This window comes from Labrus bergylta, chromosome 2, assembly GCF_963930695.1.
Source record: "Labrus bergylta chromosome 2, fLabBer1.1, whole genome shotgun sequence".
NCBI classification, from domain to species: domain Eukaryota; kingdom Metazoa; phylum Chordata; class Actinopteri; order Labriformes; family Labridae; genus Labrus; species Labrus bergylta.
Genome location: NC_089196.1, coordinates 15,065,556 through 15,086,313, shown reverse-complemented (window position 1 = coordinate 15,086,313; position 20,758 = coordinate 15,065,556). Strand labels below are relative to the sequence as shown.

Below are 20,758 nucleotides of genomic sequence, written 5' to 3'. Positions count from 1 at the left end.
TACCCAATAAATTGTGAATAGCAGGGATACATTCATCTGCTTCCTCTGCTGGGATTCATTGTCCCAGTTAATTTAACAATCTTAAGCGAACACAACTTAATATTATAGTTACACATCAAATGTCATAAACAAACAGTGGAATGCAGCTCATGCTTCTGTTTACAGCTGATATATTGTGAATAAATAGAAATAAATGATCTAAATGAAGATGACCGATTTACAACATCCTATAACAACACTAATGTGTACAAACACAATGAGAGCACAAATCTAGGATGTGGAATTAGAGAAAATCAGTCACGTAATAATGGAGTATACTTTATTTTCAGCCATTCAGGATGATGAGCGGCTGTCAGCGGAGGAGATGGATGAGAGGAGACGACAGAACATCGCCTACGAGTACCTGTGTCACCTGGAGGAGGCCAAACGGTAAGGTGGGAGGAGGCCTGAAAAGAAGGAGGGAGGGGATGGAGGAAAGAGAAGGCTAACGACACAAGTTGAATTAAAACAACACCTTTCACTTGTACAGTTGCTTTGTCGCAACTCGGAGCTCTTGGGAATAACTTTGGAGGTCTTCTAGGGACAGGCACTCTGTTGGTTGATGTTTAATCATGTTGACCAGTTTGGTATTACAGCTTTGTGTTTAAAGAACATTATTATGCAGATATAAACACAGCAGGGTGTGGTGCAGAAATAAGTATGCAGAGAAGTACAGTTGAAAATGATAGGTGTGGGAACAAAACAATGTGTGGTTATCTTTGTAGAAACATGGAGTTATAATGAGGGGTAAAAGCAGAATCTGCATAATCATGAGATGATGAAATGGAGCTGGAAGCATTCATCAAGAACGTGTGTGATTAAAACAGGAGCTGCTGACTTAGTGGAAAAAGTGGCTCCCTTTCAACTGTGCCCTGAACCTCTGATCATGGAAAGGATCAAATAAGACACTTAAAATGTGGTTAATAATTAGAAGAATTTAGTTTGGTGAATATTATTATTTCCGTGAGCTTGCAATGATTTCCACAAGAGAAAATCTAAACACAATTTGAACAAAATGAAGACTCTTCATTGCGAGGTGCATGAGCAGAGCTAAAACTTAACCACTTCCTGTCTTCTACACATGGGCAACTATCAGAACAAGCAGGAAGAGGCGGTGTAACCCTGCTTCTTTTTACCGCTCAGATTTTGACAGCTCTGCGCAGTCACAGAGAGAGATCGATTATCAGGATTGAGTATTTATCCCTTAAACTGATGTAACCTTTGTCGTAAAATGATGAAAAAGCAAATACGCTAAAGACACTCGATGCACCTCAGCATTTTCTCACATATTATTGTTTAACAGCTGAACTTGCACTTTGACTCAGTAAAGAGGACACTCTTATACAACTTTATATGCCTTTGTCACGGGTAAGTAAGGGTCTACAAAGACAGGTAGGCCAGGCTAGGCAAGGATTCAGTCCTCAACCATAACTGGACCACACCTGGATTATGGTTTCTTTTCCTGGTTTTCATTGTGCTTATGTAAAGAACTGTAAGGCAAGTTGCACTGTGGCTGTTTTTAGGAACAGATACTTTTGATACTTTTGTAACACTCCAGTCAACCTGAAAATGATTTTTATTTAACACACACATATTACAGTACTCACACTTTTACCCTCTTTCTATTCAAGTTCTGCTGACAGAATAGAACCTCTATTCTGGGAAAGTGTCAAATTAGATTAGGATTACGACACACACCTAATGCAGCTGTCAACTACAGAGAGCATGGGATTAGGATTTTTTTGCTCTGAGGTCAGGAGTCAGCAGTCACTAAAACAAGCCAACCATGCAGAAACAGCTGATTAAGTAAAACAGGGATCCAATCATCAAAAAAAATAGCTTGATTATCAGATCTTATTTTGTTTGTAGAATTAACCCAAGTCTCAGGAAAGTCAGAGTAAGTTACTTAGTGTTTAGTGAAATGGTGTAAAAACCTTAAATTAACTTAATTAATTCTTAATTAATCGGAAACTGCTCAGTGAGTCCTTTCCAACATGATCATCAACAACAGTATGCCTTTAAGAGAGCAGAATATTAACTTTTCATAACAGGAAAAGCCAAAGTGTTGCTAATTATACACTTTTATCCCATTTCACTGCGATGGATCGGATCAAACAAAGGAATAGTAACCAGCACTTCCTCAATGACAACATGTGTCGTGACCTCATGTCATTGATATCAGGTCAACTGCAGGATGATGATGCATGAATTAAAAAAAAAAAAGTTTTTTAAAGTCCCCTTGTGCGCTTTGTAGCGGGCTTAGATGACCGTACAGTTGTTGTAGTTCACAGAGGATAATATTAACACGGGCAGTGCATTACATTATCTTCCTTAACCACTTCCAGGGACAGTGGGGGTCCACAGTCTCTGGCGCCCTAATTTGGAGGGGCCTCAAATTCCTATTACATTAAATTAAATTGTTTTTGAAGCCCTGATCCAGAGCATATTATGGCATTAGGATCTAATTGAATGTCAGACCCTAAAAGCCTTGCTGAATTTCTCCCCTTCACACACATGGAGGCAACTACACAGCCACAGCCTCATGACGAGCATGACTAAACTACATGACGCAAGTATCAAAAGACACTGTGTGTGTATACAGAAAGAATGTAGCCGCAAGCAGAGAAGTTAAGTTTACTATCAATAATGTGCTGTTGACTGGGACAGTTTTAGGTCTCAGAGTCCAGAAAGCTTTGTTTGGTTAATCCTGCTGGGGTGCAGATTGGACAATGACAGGAAAGCCTGCTGTGAGTGGCTGTAAACAGCAGTGCTAGCCCGTCCTGCTTCAAGAGACAAGTTCCCCCAACATTGTTTTAAGAACAGGAAGTGAAGTTTCACAGGAGAGCCATGTCACCAATGCAGGAAGTCTCTTTGACTGTGTTCCCGCCAAATGTCTTATTTTTTTGTTGCCGCAGTTACCTTGATTGTCAGCTGCATTTTCTCCACTGAGTTGATATGTCACTTTTAGGGAGATATGATAACCCCGCCAGTTCAACTGGTTGGGGGAGCCATGCTGTGTGTGTTTTTGTTTCTGTGTTTCTGTGTGTTCATGTGTCTTCTAAGACTTGTACCGTCAATAAATGGCAAACAGGCATCAGGCCAAAACATACCTGCTCATTTGCTGTGGCTCTGATAAGTGCAATATCCCTGGTTAGGCTTGGTAAAGCTAGAAAACCAAAACACACTCTTGGGTCTGTTGAACAAAGAATGAACTTGTTAGAGTTTGGTTGTCAAAGATCAATTTCATTGTGATCTAATGCCTATTCAAGGGAATGTTATTATGTCTGGTGTGTTTTGTTTTTATTTATGTACTTTATTTTGATCCATCTGAGGGAACAAAGCAGTCTGTGATCGTTTACAGAACAATCAGTCCTTGTTCTACCCCTGTTTAAAAAAAAAAAAAAAAAATGAAGGCGCACACTCAGTGTTGTATTCAACATCTTTACTGGTTTAAAAAAAAAAAAAGATTTACCTGAACAACAACAACACAGCACTTCTCTTTTTTAGAAATATTGACTTATGTATAAATGTATACATACAATTACTATTTATAAACAATCATTATCATCATTGGGTCACATCATTGGTTCCTCATGTGGCTTTATTCCTCAAGGTACCTTACCCACACACATCACTGGGTTTGTGTTGATGTTTCATGGCCCGTTGTGTTTGTCTTAATGTGCTGACGCATATTTGGGCAGATGGGATCCTTTGATCGCCCACACACTCTTAATTAACCTAAACAAGGTGCCTGTGCACTTACATGAGGGAGGCTTTATTGTTTGCAGAGTAAGGTAGGAGTTTCTACTATTAATTAAACCCTTGAACAAAACACATAAGGCAGTTTAATTACTGAGCAAAAACTAGGTGAAGCCACGTTCGAAAATATGTTGTCATTTCCAGGCAGTAGGATAATGTGTAACAGAGTCTGAGACCATTATAATTTACCGTTTTCACAAATCATTAACCAGCTCTGGATTTTTCCAGATTCTCTGGAAAAAGTCTGGCAGTGATGAGTCTTAACTGCTCCTGAACCACAGACTGTATATACAAATGAACAGCCTGCCTCAGCGTCCTCCCGTTGAACAGAATGGGAATGTTTCTGCTAAAACACACATTTGACTCACTGATACAACAGCAAAGATCCCTCAGGTCGGTACAGTCCACAGCGGAACAGATTCTTTTGGCGGTTAAAAGCAGACACTCACGGTTATGGAAGTTCACTGACTGTTGTGTCGATGTTTGTTATGATTTCTCTCGAAGTTTCTGCTGCACTCTGCTAATCTGGTGCGCACAGTGCCGCAGTTAAAAAGAAACTTCTCAGAAGAAAATGTTACTTGAACACAAAATGGCATAATAATAACTATCATGACGAAACCAGATTTGAGAAAAATGTATCTGATGTGCTTTTTATAGTCTGACCCATGGCTTATCTATGAACATAGAGGAGGCAGGGTTTGTGACCTATACTGCAGCCAGTCAACAGGGGGAGCTCCTAATCCTTTGGCTTCACTTGGTGTAGGTATTCTGAGGTCCATTCCCTACAGTCTATGTCCTCAATCTTTTCAAAGGAAAATTACACGAGTTTAAAAAAGGTCAAAATGATTTGGACATGAACTGCGTTTGCTTTGTTCAGTTGACAATTTCAAAGGTCTGTCCTAGAGGGGAAATCAATTTTCTTGTCATGATATCAATTACTTTGGAAGACTCAAACTCATAAACCTTGAACAGTGATGGTAACCCTCACATGGTCAAAGGTCAAACTAAAGTCTCCACAGCCTCCTCCCAAAAGCATGCTGGGCTCAGTGTGGGTGCTGCTGTATCAATGCCCAGTTTTCTCCAGCCCACAGACCACTTTGTTGCTCCAAATCTGAGCTGATAGAAATTTTGAACAGGTGGAGCATTCACTGAGTTTTTAATAAAATGATATATTTAATCAGTGTATTATACACAATGTCATCTTAGCTCCAAGACAGAAATAAAGGTAAACAACATTATTATTCAACAGCTTTCAGAGATACAGATTATATATCAGAAATTGAACAAGTGTTTGCTAAAAAAAATATTAAATATTAAAATACTGTACTGTCATAATGCAAAGGCCACAAATGTCAACATTTATTATGTAAGTATGTTTTAAGTCTTTGACTTTCTGTTTGTAATTTTTTGTACAAATCAATGAGGGCAGAATTTGGAAATATATAAACAGAGTGGACTGATGCTTGTATATAAAATTATTGTAACCAATGTATGCCATGGTATGTATGTTAAGCTTAGTTAGTTGAAGTACAGTTTGATGTGATGTTAACCACTTTTAAGCTTTACACTATTAACACGCTTACTTTGACTTTAATTCTGTTAGGAATTGTTAAGACTGGAGACGTACTCCTCAAAAACCACTCTAAAGCTGATATTAAAACTGCTTATGAAAATCCTCTGCCTGCCCTGAGCTTGATTCATGTGTATTTCAGGTGGATGGAGGCCTGCTTAGATGAGGACCTGCCGCCTACAACAGAACTGGAGGAGGGGTTGAGGAATGGTGTCTACCTTGGTAAACTTTCCAACTTTTTTGCCCCCAAGATGGTGTCAGAGAAAAGGATCTACGACAGAGACCAGTCACGCTATAAGGTACAAACTGCTTCTGTCTTTCGTTTTCAGGTAAAGTCTGAGTTATACTATGTGCATATTTTCACAAGCCGTTGTCATCACGGAGAGGAAGGTCGTTACCAGATCTGTCAGGCACTTCCTGACAGTTTTTCGTAGTTTCAGACAAGAAAGGGAGAAACGTGGCAGGGGTGTGTTTTAGCTTCACTGTAAAAAGTGAAAGTTTGAGCTCATCTTTGCAGTTTTAAAGTTATAATAACTTCAGGACTCAGAATGTGTTTAGTGCTGCATTAGTTGCACACACCATAAAAACCCTCTCAGTAGTGAAGTATTTCAGCATTTCTCTGGTACATAATTACACACTGCTTTATTTCTTTGCTTTTGCTTGTGTTCTCCTCTTTAGGGCAGAGGGCTGCACTTCAGACACACAGACAACACAGTGCAGTGGCTCAGAGCCATGGAGTCAGTTGGTCTCCCTAAGGTAAGGGGCTCTCACTGCAACCACTCATGCAGACACATGAATCCTCTGCAACAAACTTGTATGCAAATATGAACATTATTAAGACCAATTTATGTATGCTTTCAAAGTTGTCTTATCTTAAGAGAAGACATTTTATAATGAATAATTAATTCAAGAGTTGTGAACAGTCTTTACGAAGTCATAAAGATCACTTAAGCACCTCTGGGAGACTTCGTTATAGATTACATTTTATCAAGGACATAAAATCTGGAATAGAAGGAAAGAGAAAATGCCGTTATTCAAATGAATGCAAAAGTCTGCTCGTCAACTCAACATCATGCATTTCCAGCATACCAAGCAATCGGATGTGTTACTTTTTGCACCAGGTTTATATTTTTTATTTATCATGGTTACAATTTTTCTCTGTTTACGAGCTCTATGAAAAAAAAAAAAAAGAAGTTAAATTATTATTTTTACCCGTGTGGCATATTTTGACAGAAAATGTGTGTGTGTGACTAAATACTGAGGATGTGTAGTTCAAGTAAACAAAAACCACTGAACACTTTGGAGGCCTTGTCTTTGTCAGACATTAATCGGCCTGTTTTGCATGATTACATACTTCAACTACAGAAGGTACAGTCCGGGATGCTCAAATTTGACTGCCAGTTGTAAATTTGTTATCCAAGTTTGAATGATTCATGCACACAATTGTGGCAATTAAAACTGTATTGAGGCTGTGGCTGTTCTTACAGAAGAGCATCAGCCTCATTACATATTTCATGAGACGACAAAAAAATTATATGTAAACTCAAGGGAAATTGATACACTGTACACCCTCATTTGGGGTTGCCTATTTCATGTTTTTTAACAAAATCATGATTTTGAGAACATTATGAAATATGTCATGATAAAATCAACATCCAAAGACTTTTTTCAGAGTTGGCTCAGTGTTTCAGAAACTGATCTTTTGTGTAAATGTATGATGTTATGTATTGAATAGTGGCCAAACCTTTGCATGAGAGATGCATGTTTCTAACAGTAGGACTACAAGATTTGTGCCATGAGCTCTGATAAAAGGTGCATGAACTCTGAAACATAATACCCTGCAGTGGAAAAGCACCGGAAGAAATTCTGCCTCTGTGATTGGTTGGGATTCTACTGTTGATTCAGCTCTGTGGTCCTGAAAATGATGTGCTTCACAAAGCTGTATTTATTGTAGTGCAGTTACAGCAGGAGGCATTTTATTTGACTAGTGTTCCTGTTATTTTGTCCACTCCCTTCAGCTTGTCATGCAGCTGAAGTTTAAAATCAGAAGAAACAACTTGATGGATTCTGTTCTAATGTTCATATAACATTTTGGTGATACATATAAATGAAGAACAATAAATATCTGCTGTGGTTTTTGCTTTCAGATATTTTATCCTGAAACGACAGACGTGTACGATCGAAAAAACATGCCCAAAGTGGTGTACTGCATACACGCACTGAGGTAAGAATAGAAGGGTTTCACATACAAAGTAGTGATTTTCTTTGTTAAAATTTTAGTGATTTCTTTCTTGTCTCTGTTATTTAAATTGATTTTGATGAACACATCTGTAGGATCAAGGCAGCCTATGTAAAACTCTTTACAGCATGTAAACCAGGGCTTTCTGACACACTGTATGTGGTTTTTAATGCTGTTTACTTACAGTCTCACTACTGATAGATCACTCATCCTAATCTTGGCTTAGTGATATATGTGATAAGACTTCAAAAGAAAAAGTTTGTGGTCCAACTGTAAAGGGCGTGTGTTCCTGCTTTACACAGTTTAGATTACTTTGAATGAAACTTAAGAGGCAATTTTTTCTATCTGACCTGTCCAGTCAGCCAAACACAGATTAGGGAGTGGTAGTGTGAGCTGCTGGGATTGTTTTCTCTCTTGTAGTCTTTCAGTCAGGTCCTGAGAGAATTGGTTTCCTTCCCTGCTTATGCTCACACGTGCTCTTCCTTCCTGCTTATCCAGCTTAATTCCAACTAGGACCCAGAGCACTCCGCTTCCCCGGGTACAAACACATGCAGACATGAAGGCACAACAGGAAGCTGCTTTTCACTCAGTGTGGTGGAAAATGAAAATATAAGACGAAGCCATATGGAAAGAACATAGTACATTTACTATATACATGTAAAACCATTAAGACAATATGGTAGAGATGGAGACCTTAATGTGTTGTCGAAAAGAAAAAAGGAAGCATCAAAATAAAAGGGGGGTTACACAGTCTGGAGATTGCAAGTTTCTCACAGCTTGGCAGCTGAATGCCTGGCTCGTAATTGGCCACCTGTGTTATTCCCAGTCAGCTGTTTCTGTGTTTGTATTTTAGCTGCATGCATGTTAAAAACATTTGCATAAGCACAGTTTGGATAGTTCTCTGAATTCCAAGGGCAGAGTGCATTTTATGTGTACACATACTGGGACCAAAGGACAGACTAACCAGCTACTACTGCTTCATTAACTGCTGTGTTCATGCTAGACCTGCCTTGAATATATCTATAATTCATTACCTTTATCAAGTACCGGCAGATGAAAGTTTTATGAAGTATCCAGCAAGCTGCTTGTTGAATTCAGTGTGGACTGAGCCTGCTGGTTGAGTCAGAGTGCTTGTTGTAATGTGAGCCAACACTCCCCCCCTGTGGTGCAAGTGTGACATGTGGGAAATGATTGGCCATAAGAGCAGTTATAAAGAAAACTCCTGAATAAGAATTCTGATAATGAAATGTCTGCTATGGCGATTTAAAGTGCTCTAGTGTTTTTTAAGGGGGGGGACTAAATATTTTGTCTCATGTTGTGTTTTACAGCTTGTACTTGTACAAACTTGGCATTGCACCACAGATCCAGGATCTGCTAGGGAAAGTGGCCTTTACAGGTAAGAGCAAAGAAAATCAACTTCTCTTGAAAACAAAGCACGGGAAAATTTGAGGTAAACATTCTGAGCTTGATTTCCTCTTTAAGTAAGAAGGAATAACAAGGACCTTCTCATTGATTGCTTTTTTAAAATGAGGGATGATCACCCTGAGGCTTTTTAAGAACACTGATGTGTACAAAACTAATGTGCGTGTGATATTTTAATGAGTATTCTCTTTGTGTAGTGTTTACTTTTCTTGGTGGTATTTAATTGAAAATAATGAAAGAGTGTTGTCATGTGCCGTCAAGCATCAGTATACCTCGAAGCCATTCAAATGAATCTGAACAGGATAGTTAAAGTTCCAAGCTTTTTGACATTGAGTTGTCCTGAGTAAGCCTCAGTGCTTTCACGTATGAGTCACTTCAGTGTTGTTCACCTAAATGTGAACAAACTCACATTTATCTTCCATGTTTCCTTAGAATGATCAAGTTTGTCTCAAAGTCTTTAAAGGTTTCCTGTGTAGTTATAGACCTCAAGTATCTCCATGAAGGACATTTCCCAAGCCTCTTCTACACTTTATTTGACAAGATTTGCAATTTAATTGAAAGGAAAAAAGTGTAAATGTTTCAATGACTCCTCCTTCATTTCAGTTGAAATGATTGCAGAGTTTTGACAGTTGTGTTCTGCATGCAGTTCACACACTGAACATGTTAGAATAACACAACATTAGAATATGATGTTAATCCGTTGTAATCGCAGCATTTAATATTTGTTCTATATCATTGGACCTCTGTCAAATAACAGACAGTAGATGAAGTTCTTGTTTCTTTCAATCAGAATGACTTAATTGAGTCAAAGCAAAAAGTGTTAAAAGGAATTCAGTTTTATGTCCTGCAGTACGTTTGAGCTCTTTACTCTGCAACACTAAGTAACACCACATTTTCAATGAATGTATCCATCCTTCAGAGGAAGAGATCAGTAACATGAGGAGTGAGCTGGAGAAGTATGGCATTCAAATGCCAGCTTTTAGTAAGATTGGAGGAATCTTGGCCAACGAGCTGTCAGTGGATGAAGCTGCCTGTAAGTCCTCTGACTTTTTAACTCTCTAAATCCTCAATCCTGAATGATGTAGAATTAGCATCGAATATCTTTTGCCTTCACTAAAATACTGGCACACATTCTGCTGTCCTTTAGTGCATGCTGCTGTGATTGCCATCAATGAGGCTGTGGACAGAGGTCAGGCTTCTGTGACAATGGGAGCCTTAAATAATCCGAACGCAATGCTGAAGAACACACAGCAAGCTTTGGCCCAAGACTACCAGGACACACTGAGCCAGGCCAGGGCTCGTAAACAGAATCAGTCGTCAGGCGGGGTGAGAAGCCTCCCAAACACTCAAGTGAAATCTTATATTTCAGTAACATCCTCTTTTGTGTAATGATGTTTTGTTCGTTACTGCGTAAAGGACTTGATTAGTGTGTTTAAAATAAGTTTATAGAATTTCTTTATTGCTTGCCTACTCGTGTATCTCTGTCATCGTGCATCTCAGTCATTTTCTGTATTAGTCAGATATTTGGATTTTGATGTTTCTTACAGTGTCTTAGACAGACAAAAATCTAAACTGCAGAGATGTCATCACTAAGGTCTGAAAGGGGATGGTCCGCACAGTCTCATTTTGGTGCAGCCAGCACATTCCAGTGTCTGCAATGTCAGCTGTCCTTAACCAAATACACAACAACCCACCCCCGCCCCCCTGCCTCACAATCTCTTTACAAATACTGTACATACAGAGACCACCTAATGCCTGAAACAGGAAATGTTAAATATGCAACTTCATCAGTATGAGTAAAAAATATATGTGACCAGGTACGATTTAATATGCAAAATGATAAACATTTAACATTTGTCTCTCCCTTAGCGTTCCTCAATTTCTACTGAAGAAAGAGATGTTTATGAGGAGCTGCTGACTCAGCAGGAGATCCAAGCCTCTATTGACTTTGTTAACAGTAAGGAGTTTCCCTTCAGACATGACCCTTAACATACTTTTATTGTGAAATACTGTCAAGTACGGTTAAAACGATCCTGTCGTGTTGAAGCTGTGGACGTCTATGAACTGTGAATATACAGTATTGTTAATAAGAGCTGTTAAGTCAATCTAGAAATAAAAAAGGTTGGTTCAAAAATGTTTCTGAAGGACTTAAAAAATAGATTCATTAACCCTGATGACCTTTTGTTTTGTTTTTTCCGTCTCCAGTCCAGGAAGCAGTCAGGCAGGTGAATCAAGCTGTGTCAAACCAGGATGAGGCTGCTCTTTTGGCAGCACTCAGGCTTGAAGCTCTGTCCATGCTCGGTGTCCAGGAGTCAAATAGTCACTGGTACCTGGAACATTTTGCCACCTACTGCCAACACAAATCCAAGGTATGCTGGACCTGAACGCTTTCCCAAACTCAGAGCGTTATGCTCCAGAGAAACTCAGGATTTCTTTTGGAGATGTTTCATAAATATGCAGTTGTTGATTGTATACAAAAGAAAAGCCTGTATTTGGAAAGTAGAATGAAAGAAGTTATTCATTCTTGAGGGATAGTAAACGATTAGAAAGCCACAGATCATATGCATACATTTCTGGTTTTACAAAAAAACAAAAACACTTTTTCTGGGAAAGAATAAGCCGTATTGTCTCTTAGCAACTTTCTTTAAAAAAGCTTAGCTTAGCCATGATCATACAGCAGTTTATTTACTGAACATATTTTCAGTAAATAAACACCCATGAAGGACTGTAGCTGGAGTTTCTGTGTGGATTTCACCAAACAGACATTAAAGAGCCCATATTCTGCCCTTTTTGGGGTTCGTATATTTAATCTATGTATCTACTTTTGTACGTTCACAATAGCTAAAGTCCAAAAAAAGTGTGTGTTTTCATGTACTGCTCCTCCTTGCTCCCTCTACGCTCTGAGTCTGTCAGCTACGCTCTGCTGAGCCCACACTGTTAGACCCCACGTGGGCCAAGTCTGCTCTGATTGGTCTGCCGATCCGCTCTGGCGTTATTGGTCAGTTGCTCAGCACGTGTCTCAGAAATTTCAACATGAGCTGCAGGGCTTGCCACAACGAGCCAATGGACTTAGATCAGTGATATCACACTGACAATGACGTCGCACTGACAAATTTGTATCAAGGGGGGGCTAGAACCGAGCGTTACATGCGGCTAATGCTACAGCTAACAGGAGGAGGTAGGAGAAGCCGTGTTTACGCAGACTTTTAATTTTTGCACATAGATGTGCTTAAATATGCACAGGACACTTGGAAAACACACTGAAGAGCATATAAAACCAGAAAAAGCATAATATGGGACCTTTAAGAGACAGGGTGCTGTAATGAATAAAAGCCTTGTTCCTGGATTAAGACATGCTGAATCACCCCTGGATCAGGTCTTATCTCAGGGCTATACTCTGATGTTTGTGCTGCAGGATGGAGGGAGGGCAGTGATGGTGGACAAAGAGGAGATTCAGAGAGTGGTCAGCTCTTGTAATGACTTTGCTGAGGCAGAGAAACGAAGTAAGCAGCTTCTGTTACTAAAGATGTTTATTAACTGTGATTCATTCCTGGTTAGTTTAAGGTCCCATTTGTTCTTGTAGCATGCTTCTCAAAGCAAATGTACAATCTAAGTAATATTACCTACACAATACAGTTCATGAAACTTGTTTTTAAATGCAGGGTTTTCAAAAACACTTCTGCATTTATTAGCAGGACGTGACTCTCTGTGATCATTGTTTTGTCCAGAACTTGATGCAGTTGCAGCGATCAATACAGCCATTCGTCTTGGGAATGCCGTGGAGACGGTGGAGGAGCTGACGAACCCTGAGGCACAACTACCAATTGTCTACCAGACTGCTGCCAACCTCTATCAGGCTGAACTCTTCAGTTTGCAGCTCCAAGGGGGGCGGGTGAGATATCATCTTTAAGATTGTGGCATGTAGATCCACACATACTGGAGATATACTTACTTTTTAACCTTACTTTCCCACACACAACTGGCGACTTCATGAACGTAACTATTCACATACTCGGCTATACACTATGGGTGGTGATGGAGGATACCTCTAAAGGGCTCAGGCTGTATTCAGCTACCACAAACATGGGGACACTCAATGAGATTACTATCCTGTTGAATCTGAGATCTTGGCCGGAAAAGTGAGAGTGACATGTAAGGTCGAGAGAACATGCACTGCCCTACTCCATTTCCCCAACATTTTCCGTGTCGACTATTGAATTGAAGCTTATCTGTCCAAGCTATTTTGTCAGGCACTTTTGTTGTTGTGCAGTAACAAACACACATACCGTTCATGTGCGTACTGCATCTTTCATTTTCACTGGGCAGACAGCATGCGCAGATATCATGGACATCTTTACTAGACAAAACCTGTGATTAAATGGCACTCCCATGTTTTTATTTTATCAGTCCGGCTTGAGCCATGAGGAGCTGAGTGTAGCCGTGGAGATGCTGTCAGCGGTAGCAGTGCTGAATGAGGTGCTGGACACCAAAGACCCTCAGGCTGTGATTGAACAACTGACAGACTCTCCTCTGGGCTTCACCAACATGGACCAAGACAACCTCAACAGGTGAGACAGCCGCAGGATGGATAGCTGTGGCACAAAGAAGAACTAGCAGTGCATAGATTAAAGGATCGATATGTACGATATCTACTGAATTCAATCATAAAATGACCTCACTATGTCATCAGACATTTAGGCAACATGCTAAGTTGAAGTGCTGGCTTCTCTGACAACAATGTAGCAGCCAGTATGTCCACCTTCTAGGTTTTGGCCCAGAATGGTCTGTTTTTGTTTTGACCTGAGAAGTAGGCAGTTTTAGGGTACACCGCAATTTTGGAAGCCCCTCGGTTTGCAAGGCAGACCAACAGGTGTTGCAGCGATGGAAGCAGGCAGACGAATGCGTTCATATATAACAGATCTACTCAGACTAAAAAGCTGCACGACCAGAAACGTAGAAGAAAGGTTTCAAGACCGACAAAGGGCTGGTTAAATACTAAAGCTTCAGTGTCTGCAACACGGCAAAGTGCACAACACACTCCTCTAGGGAGGAGGGTGTAAAGGGGGAGTCAGCTTGGTGTCAGAGTAATATTTACAGTAGCTCGTTTAAATGGGAAAGAAACTCTGGGAAGGCAGTTTCAATCTTTTTGTTCGGCAAACAGATGTGTTGTTAAATCTTTTTAACTCGATGGACTCGACTCTCTCAAGTGGACTTAATAGTCCTGCTGTCATTTCTGTAATAGCTGACCTTTCCTCTTTACTCTTTTTTTCTACAACCACTGACTCCTTGCAAAAATAATGGTATAGGAGAGCAAGAATTCATTTTAAATGCAACATTTTAGGTGATTGGATGAATCTGTAAGTTGCTTGTCACTTCACTGCGGGTCTCTGATACTTTGCAAACACTAAGTAGTCTGACATTGTAATGGTGTCTTGCATACCATGACACGTTGCAGCAGTTCATCAGTGGCTTTCTCCCTCAGGTATGCTGACACTCTTATCAAAGAGCGAGAGGAGGCTCTTGCCAATGGCCAAGAGTTTCTCACGTGGAATGATGTTCAAAAATGCATCGACACAGTCAATGTGCAGGTCCACGAGGAGCATGAACGTAAGAAACACTCAGACACAGAAAGGATTTGATTCACTGTGATTCAAAGAAGACTCTTAATGAATAAAAACAATGTATGGTCCTTGTCTTCTACTTGCAGGCATTATAGCTATAGCAGAGATCAATGAGGCGCTGAGCTCAGGTGATCATCAGCAGACTCTTGCAGCGTTGCTCCTCCCTACAGCCAAGTTAACTGGGGTGAACCCAGCCACAGCCAAACACTACCATGATGTCCTTCAATATACCAAGCAACTCCTCTGCCAGGTAATGACTGTAACAACATTTTATTTACAATTTATACAATATGACATACTGAAGGTGTAAATCTTAATAGCTAAATAAAACATAATTATAAACACATGTTGGAGCTTGTCCAACAGTGGATGGATTCAGAAATCAGGGGAGAGAGAGGGGAATTCAGGAAAGGAGCCACAGGTTGGACTCAAACCCGCCTGGAGGACCACAGCCACCGTACATGGGGCACGCACACTAACCACTAGGCTACCGGCGCCCAATTTGACTAATTTTTTGTTCAACTAAAATACCAATAGAAAACGTATGTGCAAATGGTTTTATTTCATTCGTTCTGACTTGTTACAGACAAAAAGAAAAGTTGTTTCAAAGCCAATCTGACATCTGCTTCGGTTGATAGTCTGGTTTAAGTTTCATGGTCTACATTTTCTGATCCTGATATTGCTAAACATTCAAGATCACCTTTTAAAGTCACAGTGTCCAGCTCGTACTCTGATTTCTCTCTTTGTTGGCTTGAGCTTCCCTGCTGGTTTCGAACAATTGTTGTGCATGGATGCTTTTTCTGTGCATACACAACTTGTCTCACATCCTAGCGGCTGGTCTCTGAAGTGCTCCGTGGACTGATATGAATTTTAGATCTGAGGCTGCCGTCTTAGAAATGAGCACACACAGGAAAGGGTCCAGACAACTGTGAAAGCAGCAGAGACACACTGCGACTCTGTAGTATCCGTACAGTCTGTCATCTCCATTTAGAGACAGGCGGATGTAGTGGGCGATATGCAGGAGGCCACTTGGCAAGAAACACACCACAAAGATGATGAAAACCAGAGTGCTGACCCTGATGAATGGTTTCCAGTTACAACAGGATTGCCCAAGGTGGTATACCACTGATACATGGGCAAAGATACAAATCAGGAAAGGTACAATGAATCCAGTAAATATCAGAATCAGCCTGTATGGCACCAGCAGGGAGTGAGATTTTTCTTCTAGGGGAAGTACATCATGGCAGGTGGTGACCCCCAGCTGGGCAACATGGTAGCTCTGCCTGACCAGGAGTTCAGGCACGATAGCTGCCACAAACAGGAACCATATAACTAAGCACGTCCAAACTGCCAGAGTGGTTTTAGCCAGTCTTCTGTACAGAAACGGTCTGACCACAGCCAGGTAGCGCCTGAGACTGATGCATGCTATAGTTTGAGCTGAACAGTAAACATTGCTGTAAAATAATCCGGTAATAAGCCGGCAGTTGACTTCTCCAAATATCCAGTTATTCCCGTTGAAGTGATAGTGAACCCGCAGTGCCAGGGAGAGCAGGAGCAGCAGGTCGGAAAGGGCAAGGTTCAGATAGAGCACTTCGGTGGAAAAGGACTTTGATCTGAGTCTGAGGAGGGCAAGAATGTAAGCGTTTGAGGGGATACCCACCAGCATGGCCAGGATGTAAGATAAAGGTATGACCCAGGTGCTGAGGACCCCTTGGGTAAAAGCTGCCACCGGGTCCTCCGGGTTCACATCCAGCCCAGGGTCTGTGCTGGGAAAGAGCAGCCGGTTTGTGTGGTTATGTTCGTATGTCTTCCCCTTAAAGGTTTTTGGTAGAAAATCAGATGAATTATTGGTTTTGGTTCCTATAAAGAGGCAGAAGAACAATGTTTATAACTTCAAAGCAACTTAGGTTTGTGGTAAAAGTAAATTTTAAACTGCATCAGAGCATGAAACAAAACATCTAGCCACATTGATGTTTGGTTCTTTTTTTATTGCCCAGTATTGACGACTTTCTTTGTTGTTAGTTTTGTTAAACTTTATTTGTTCATTCAGGTTTCTTTAACCTTTTTTCTGTTCTGAAACCTTTTTTTGGGGAAATTGTGAGTACAGAATGGCTTCGAATGAATGCATTTATCCTTTAGCAGTTATCTCTTTGAGTATTTGAATGTACTCACCATTAGTCTGGAAGGCCTGAACTGCCATCAGGCAAAGGAGTAGTCCTGGCACAAGTTTGACCATATCCCTCTACTTTTATATCCCAGGTTGTGTAAAGCTCTTTTGTCTTCACCTCTCTCTGTGTTGATTCCGCTCACCAAATGAAGTAGTTCTCCATCGGTGAAATTTGCTGTTTTGCATCTTTGCAGAGCGACAGTGTAGAACTGATAGCGATGTGAACTTGAGCTCAGCTTCCCGCTTCTGTTAGTGGGGCGCTTGTGTTTCTGCTTGGAAAACAGTGAGCACATTTCCTGTCCAGGCTTGAAAGCTAAATTCCCTTCTGCCCGCGTCAGTAACAGCCCACTGACTCAGTAGGGAGGGATCAGCTTATAAATGTAACAGCTGCAAATCATTTACAAATGACATTCTGCCATATCACAATGTTTTTATTGTGATTATGATTTTAATGGGGATTCTATATTTGTATGTATTTAAGGTAGGGGGGACTGTTGGTTATTCAGTACTTACTATTGGAATTAATGTTTGGGGATATTGTAAGCGTCTTCATGTGCATACTACTCCTTTAAAATGATTACACTACAGCAATTAAACCTTGAGACTGTACAGTGGTATGGGGACTTTCCAGATGGTTTGATTCATCCAATGCAAAAAAAAAAGCTTTCTCTATATCCCGTTTTGCCTTTTTGTTACTCGGTTTAAAAAGATTTAAAACCACTAAGATGATGTCACAAACACAGAATGCTCATTATAAACTTACAACTGTGGATTTTGTAAACGTATTCCTTTACAACTGTAAGAAAAGCTAACTAGCCACACTCTCACTACATGATGGGTTCACTGGGAAGTGATCGGCCTGATGCAGGTGTAAACAAAGAGGCTGCTTTTAGTCCAGTCAGTGTGTTTTAATGGCGGCTTCCTTCCTGTTGGCACTGTGGTCAGGGATACACCCGGGTCCCCAAAGGAGTTCTCTAAAATTAGCCTGAGAACAAAATCAAGAATGAATAAACAGTCTTTGTGGTTGTTGTGAAGTTGTGTAGTCACAGTTTGTTTTTTTAAGTACAAAGGGGTCAATATGTTTATTGTTACCTATTCACAACAGTTTCTCTGGCATTTCGCTTTTCCATAGAGCTTACATCCGGACACAGGGGAAATGGCACAGTCTAGTATTTGGTGTTGCTTTAATTGCATCAGCTTGTGTTGTGTTGGTTTCTATAAAGTGGTCCTGCTGAAGAGCAAAATCCTCCATATTCACAAAATCTCCACAATCCTAACTTGATGAATAACAAACCATAACTCCATGAATTTCTTACTATTGACTTAAATATTTTGACTTAAATTATTCTAAAAGATGAGTTATTTAATACCAAGTTAGAATTGTGAATAATGCATTATGTGTCTCTTCATGCTGGATAACCGACATGACCTTGTGTTTTTTAAATCTGATTGTAGACCTCTGGAGATGAGTCTGCAGTTCTGTGGCTGGACCAAATCCAAGAGGCCATTCACACAGCCAATCAGGATGAAGAGGAGACTCTCACATGTATGTAGCTAAAGTTTAAATCACCTCTACCGGAACAAAAGCTAAACCGGGTCCTGTTAGTTCTCCTTATTTGGATGGGAACGAGTTGGAACTAGGTTCAAGCTTGTCAACGTACTGGAGTAGTGGTAAAGCAACCTTAATTGCAAAGTTGTTAGAGTGTAAACACTAAATTGAAATTTTAAGGGTAACATGACCAAAAAACAAAAACAGTGCCTTCATTTGAACTCCTGTTTTCATGTGATGGATTAATCAGTGTTGTGATTATTAGAGTTTCTTTTCTACATTACATGATTGATACTCATTCCTCTCTGATTTTCACTGCCATCTTAAAGTTCAGCGTGTGTTTCATATTTAAAGGTTTCCACATTAATACACAATGTTTCATGTATGATACTGTTAGACGGAAAGCTCTTAACATGGGGAGGAAATCTATTAAAGGTGTTGTTCTCGCTTTGTAAAGACAACATGCTCTTAAGTGATATAACATTCATCTCTGTATCTTTAATGACTGATTTAGTAGATACTGTCAATTAGGGCCCACTTTTTCTATCTTTTGGACTTTGGCAGTGGCTGGAGCAGTGGCTGATATAAACAGGACAGTGGCAGAGGGGGCCTCTCAGAATACACTGCAGGCTTTGCAAGTTCCTGGTGCAGGACTGAGAGCGGTGCTCCCTGAATGTGCCGACACATACCAGGCTGAACTAAAACAGAGACAAACAAGTAGCACCACTGAAGGTAACTTACACTTAACTCTTATGTTAAGAAACTGAAACCTCCACAGAAGCAGCTGCTTTTTAAATGTTGTATTCAATTTGATATTCACTAAAATATGATTTTCTGCTTTCATCCAGGCAGCACTGAAAGTGTGTGGGTAAAACATAGCATCAAGGACAGATATAATTACTACTATAACCTGGAGACTGGAGAGGGCACCTGGGAGGAGCCAGAAGGATTTGAACACAATGTTGGTCATCTCAGTAAGGAGGAAATCCAGGTATCCCCTCCTGCACTGAATAGTTTGACTATTCCATTGTGTAATGTTGTTTTGATATATTTTTCATAGAAGGATGGACAGTGGATTCAGTGATCATCAAATTCAAAATCCCACTATGTGTTTAATCAGAAAAGTTTCCCTGTGTACAAGCTTTTTTTTTTTTTTTTTTAAATCTGACTTTCTCAACATCTCTTTCCCTTTAGAGCGTTGTCAGCTGTGTGACTGCAGAGTATAACAGGGAACAGTTATGGCTGGCCAATGAATCCTTTGTGACCCAACTGCAGGCCAGGATCAGAGGTTATCTGGTCAGGAGAAAGCATCGCCAGAGGATGGAGTATCTGCACCAACAAGAGCCACACGTCGTCAAATTGCAGGTCAGATATTTTTCAATGTCGAACTTTTATCAGAGAAATAATGAGAACTACAACGACCCTTGAGTCACCTTTGTGGCTTTGCAGTTAGCTAAATGTATACTGGCCGTTTTTTTGTTATGTTTCGATCATTATTGAATGACATTTAAAAAAAAAAAAAAAGTGATTTCTATATTGTAGGAAAAAATAAAATAATTCAGTGGTTTTCATAAAAAAATGATGATTTCTTTTTATTTTTTTGCAGGCGTGCTGGAAAGGTCACAAACAGAGGAAAATGTACAAAGACAGGATGAATTTGCTTCATGACAACGTTACTTCGATTGTTAAGGTATTCATTCTGTTGCTTTTTTTTTTTTTTAAACAAAAAGAAGAAAAGTGATTAAACCCTAAACCCTTAAAGTGAAATCTGTATACATATGAATAGCTTCTTTTAAGTAAGCAACAGCTCAACCTTGAACCACATATGAAAATAAACTTCAGATCTTGGATTTGTTAAGACTTTATTCATTTGCATGTACCTGACATTACAAACCGAGTTCCCATATTGTTTGTCTGCTTTAGATCCAGTCTGTGGTCAAAATGTGGAAAGCCAAACGTGAATACAATCAGAGGTTACAGTTCTTCAAAGATCATGTGAGTAACTTGTTAGTCTACATCACTGAGAAGTGGCATTCATGTATTTGTTGTTTGTTCCATGTTGTGTGAGACTCACTAAGATCTGTGTTTAGGAAAAGGACATAGTAAAAATCCAGGCTTTTCTTAAGGCCAACAAAGCCAGGGATGACTACAGAACACTGAGTAAGTCAAAAATGTGTTTTACAATCCTGCATTTATCTGATTAATTAAACACTGAGTTCTCGATTTCAGACCAGTAAGGCTCTTTGTTTTTACAGTCCTAGTACAACATTGGTTAAATAATTGCTTCTAGGTTTTTTAGACTACACTGTTTCTAAAAGAAGTGTCAAGTGTTCAATTTTCTCTTTTTTTTTAATTTTCCACTGATTAAATATGTGAATCTTCCTCAGTCATT

At 39.9% G+C, this 20,758-nt stretch overlaps 2 protein-coding genes across 3 annotated transcripts in view; one reads left to right on the top strand and one right to left on the bottom strand.

Annotated features, from left to right (window-relative positions):
- The window catches only part of iqgap2 (IQ motif containing GTPase activating protein 2), a 32,378-nt gene that overhangs the window by 2,916 nt on the left and 8,704 nt on the right, over nucleotides 1-20,758 (top strand). The window contains exons 2-22 of the mRNA XM_020650918.3: nucleotides 330-429; nucleotides 5,511-5,667; nucleotides 6,047-6,124; nucleotides 7,516-7,592; nucleotides 8,936-9,003; nucleotides 9,949-10,062; nucleotides 10,177-10,355; nucleotides 10,899-10,986; nucleotides 11,235-11,398; nucleotides 12,445-12,532; nucleotides 12,758-12,921; nucleotides 13,437-13,597; nucleotides 14,512-14,636; nucleotides 14,737-14,900; nucleotides 18,273-18,363; nucleotides 18,931-19,098; nucleotides 19,215-19,357; nucleotides 19,561-19,731; nucleotides 19,973-20,056; nucleotides 20,290-20,361; nucleotides 20,457-20,526. Coding sequence (XP_020506574.2) covers nucleotides 330-429; nucleotides 5,511-5,667; nucleotides 6,047-6,124; nucleotides 7,516-7,592; nucleotides 8,936-9,003; nucleotides 9,949-10,062; nucleotides 10,177-10,355; nucleotides 10,899-10,986; nucleotides 11,235-11,398; nucleotides 12,445-12,532; nucleotides 12,758-12,921; nucleotides 13,437-13,597; nucleotides 14,512-14,636; nucleotides 14,737-14,900; nucleotides 18,273-18,363; nucleotides 18,931-19,098; nucleotides 19,215-19,357; nucleotides 19,561-19,731; nucleotides 19,973-20,056; nucleotides 20,290-20,361; nucleotides 20,457-20,526 — 2,526 coding nt within the window. The remainder of the gene's footprint in view (nucleotides 1-329; nucleotides 430-5,510; nucleotides 5,668-6,046; nucleotides 6,125-7,515; nucleotides 7,593-8,935; nucleotides 9,004-9,948; nucleotides 10,063-10,176; nucleotides 10,356-10,898; nucleotides 10,987-11,234; nucleotides 11,399-12,444; nucleotides 12,533-12,757; nucleotides 12,922-13,436; nucleotides 13,598-14,511; nucleotides 14,637-14,736; nucleotides 14,901-18,272; nucleotides 18,364-18,930; nucleotides 19,099-19,214; nucleotides 19,358-19,560; nucleotides 19,732-19,972; nucleotides 20,057-20,289; nucleotides 20,362-20,456; nucleotides 20,527-20,758) is intronic.
- f2rl2 (coagulation factor II (thrombin) receptor-like 2) lies at nucleotides 15,194-17,101 on the bottom strand. Of its 2 annotated transcripts, none has more exons than XM_029280603.2 (2): nucleotides 16,823-17,101; nucleotides 15,194-16,463 (listed from the first exon to the last, which is right to left on the bottom strand). In XM_029280603.2, the coding sequence occupies exons 1-2, from the start codon at nucleotides 16,823-16,825 to the stop codon at nucleotides 15,471-15,473; spliced, it is 996 nt and encodes a 331-aa protein (XP_029136436.1). In that variant the 5' UTR covers nucleotides 16,826-17,101; the 3' UTR covers nucleotides 15,194-15,470. The 2 variants fall into 2 exon arrangements, with proteins under 2 accessions (XP_029136436.1, XP_020506577.1); XM_020650921.3 differs by having other exon boundaries at nucleotides 15,194-16,510; nucleotides 16,823-17,099.